Source organism: Pteropus vampyrus, unplaced genomic scaffold, assembly GCF_000151845.1.
Source record: "Pteropus vampyrus isolate Shadow unplaced genomic scaffold, Pvam_2.0 Scaffold47, whole genome shotgun sequence".
Taxonomy (NCBI): Eukaryota; Metazoa; Chordata; class Mammalia; order Chiroptera; family Pteropodidae; genus Pteropus; species Pteropus vampyrus.
In genome coordinates, this window is record NW_011888828.1 from 5,948,421 (window position 1) to 5,951,065 (window position 2,645).

Consider the following 2,645-nt stretch of genomic DNA (forward strand, 5'->3'; position numbering starts at 1 on the left):
ACTTTTGTGGAATGAGTCATGAGCCCTACAGCTACAAACAGCATTATTTTTAATGAAAGCATATGTTCCAAATTGTAAACCATTGAGTTTCCATTCAAGCGTGTGAGAAAAAATAAATGGCAGAAAATTTAGAAAAAAGAAAGAGAAAATGAAAGATAAGATATAAATTCCTTTCTCCTTACACATAGCTGCCTCAAAAAAAAAAAAAAAGACTCTATTACAAAAGTAAAACAGATGTTCTCTTGCCAATGAAGCAGAATCTCCTGAATCTTCAGCATTAAATAAGATTAATGCTGCCTTCACATAAAAGCAAAATGGTATATGAGCTTATTAAATACATTTCTTTAAGAAATCTTAAAAGCCAATTAATGAATCTATTCCTGAAAATAATATATCTGTTCCTCGGTAATGCTGGTTAAAATTGTTCTTTTAAAATATACTCAGAATCAAGGATTTTAATACTATAAATCCATACCAAATTAATCACTATAAGATGTATTAATTATTCTGTTTGTTCCTCAAAAACTCATTTTTCTTAATTCATGGAAATACATGTTCATTTTTTTCCATCTCTAATAACCCTAGATGGAAAGTTTTCAAAAGAAAACCACCTGAAAAAAAACTCTGCAAATATATAGTGATGGAAGGAGACAAGACTTTGGGAAGTGAACACACAATGCAATACATGAATGATATATTATAGAATTATATACTTGAAATTCATATAATCTAATTAAGCAATGTTGCCCCAATAAAATAAATTTTAAAATAAACATGCATTACTTATTAAATTTTAGAAACAAATTAACAGAAAAATAAAAATAATACCTCTTGTAAATGTGAGTCTTTCTTTTTTGCTGACAAATTCAGATGTTTATCAATTAGGCTATAGTTCTTTTCTGTCTCTTTGTCAAACTTCTTTTTCTCTTCCTACAAATCAGAAAAACACAGACAACTATGATTAAACAGGAAAAAATGCATGTACATAGAAAATCCACTAGGAAGCTCAAAATATGAAAATAAAAGAAAGTTATCACTGAGTGTGATGAAGTTATCTGAAAAATCTATCTGCACTCAGTCCAATGCTCATTAATCATCAAGGCAGCATTAGAAGAGTCACTTTTTTTTTTCCTTTAATGGGCTTTTTTCCAAGTCTGTTATTTTTCAACTCTTCATACTTACCAGTGTTTAGAATTAATGTTGTCTCATTTATCCCTCATTTAAAAAAATAAAAAGAATACATGATAGGAACATTAAGCTTAAAAAAAAAACAAACTTGCTACAGATTTCGGCATAGATATGGAACTCACTTAAAACTAAGTTTTTATTTACATAAAAAATAATCACCGCACTGGCGGAAAAAAGACATCTTGAGAAAGGTATTCCTTAATTGACCAGTATAACAATAAGATCCTCTCACCAGGAATGTCATCAATTTTCCCACCCTTAGCAGTGATTACCAGAACACGATCTAAGGGCCTAAAATAATGCTGATATATATACCTGTCCCGAGACCCTGAGGTTAACATTACACACATTTTTCGGGTACTGCCTAGAACTAGCATTTGCTTTCCTTTTGCTACAGAAGCTTTTTGAGAAAACAAGGAACCAAAATTTTGAATGCAGAAAAGACAGACTATCTCCCCTAACAGTGCCAACTTAAGCAGATTTTTAATAAACATTTCTGAACACCAATGAGAGCACACTATGTCCTCACACTATCGAAATGTTTCCACGAACTTCAAGCTCTCCCTAACTCTCCAAGGCCTCCTAGAAAGGAACATTCTATTCCCTATTTTCCAATTTCTATTTTCTAAAGTAAAAATAATGAGCTAGTCCAGTCCTGTCTGTTACAATCTTTTTTTCCTATTAGGCAAAGAGATCGAATAAAGCACATAAATTCTATTTTTTTGCATTTATCATTATTTTTTTTTTTCACTACATGGTACTTCAAACTGTTGTACTGGGAACCTAGGAAAGAACCTCTGCCAGCTCACCTAAAGATCCTAAATTAATCCACACATTGATAGAGAATAGAAAGAGACTTGAGAACTGATATTTCTTCCCACATCTATTCCAAGTTTAAATACAAACTAGCCACGCAACTTAAAAAAAAAAAAAAATTAATAACACAGAATCTTAGTTTCTTATTGAAAAGATTGGGGAGTTTATGTTTGTTTGTTTTGTACTAGCTCACTCATAGATCCAATCCTAAAATTCTGTGATCCTATGGTTCATCTATAAGTGAGAATAATAAAAAAATTTTGGAAATAGAAGCACTTCCTCTTTATGCTCCAGATTTAATTTACAACTATTTTTTTAAGTTTAAGTCATTAATATGTGGTTGCTCTGTTTTCTGCTTTTCATTACACTCTTCATTAACTGTCCTAATAATAGCAAAATAAAGTAAAACAAACGTATGGCCATTACTTCAAAATCTCTGCCGTTTTAAAAAGCTGATACTGTAAAGTGCACAGAGGATTACATGTCAGGAGACTCGAGTCCTAGCCCTGGCCACTTATGACTCTGCGACTCGGCAGCACTGTTACAGCATCCTCTGAGCTCCGTTCAGTTCCTCAGGTTTAAACAGAACAGGAATAGAAGTCACACTGCCGCATTCACGGCAAGACTAACTACAACACAAG

At 32.1% G+C, this 2,645-nt stretch overlaps 1 protein-coding gene across 1 annotated transcript in view; it reads right to left on the reverse strand.

The window, feature by feature from the left end:
- The window catches only part of ARHGAP10 (Rho GTPase activating protein 10), a 270,546-nt gene that overhangs the window by 170,028 nt on the left and 97,873 nt on the right, over window positions 1–2,645 (reverse strand). Inside the window, exon 5 of the mRNA XM_011359402.2 lies at window positions 829–930. Coding sequence (XP_011357704.1) covers window positions 829–930 — 102 coding nt within the window. The remainder of the gene's footprint in view (window positions 1–828; window positions 931–2,645) is intronic.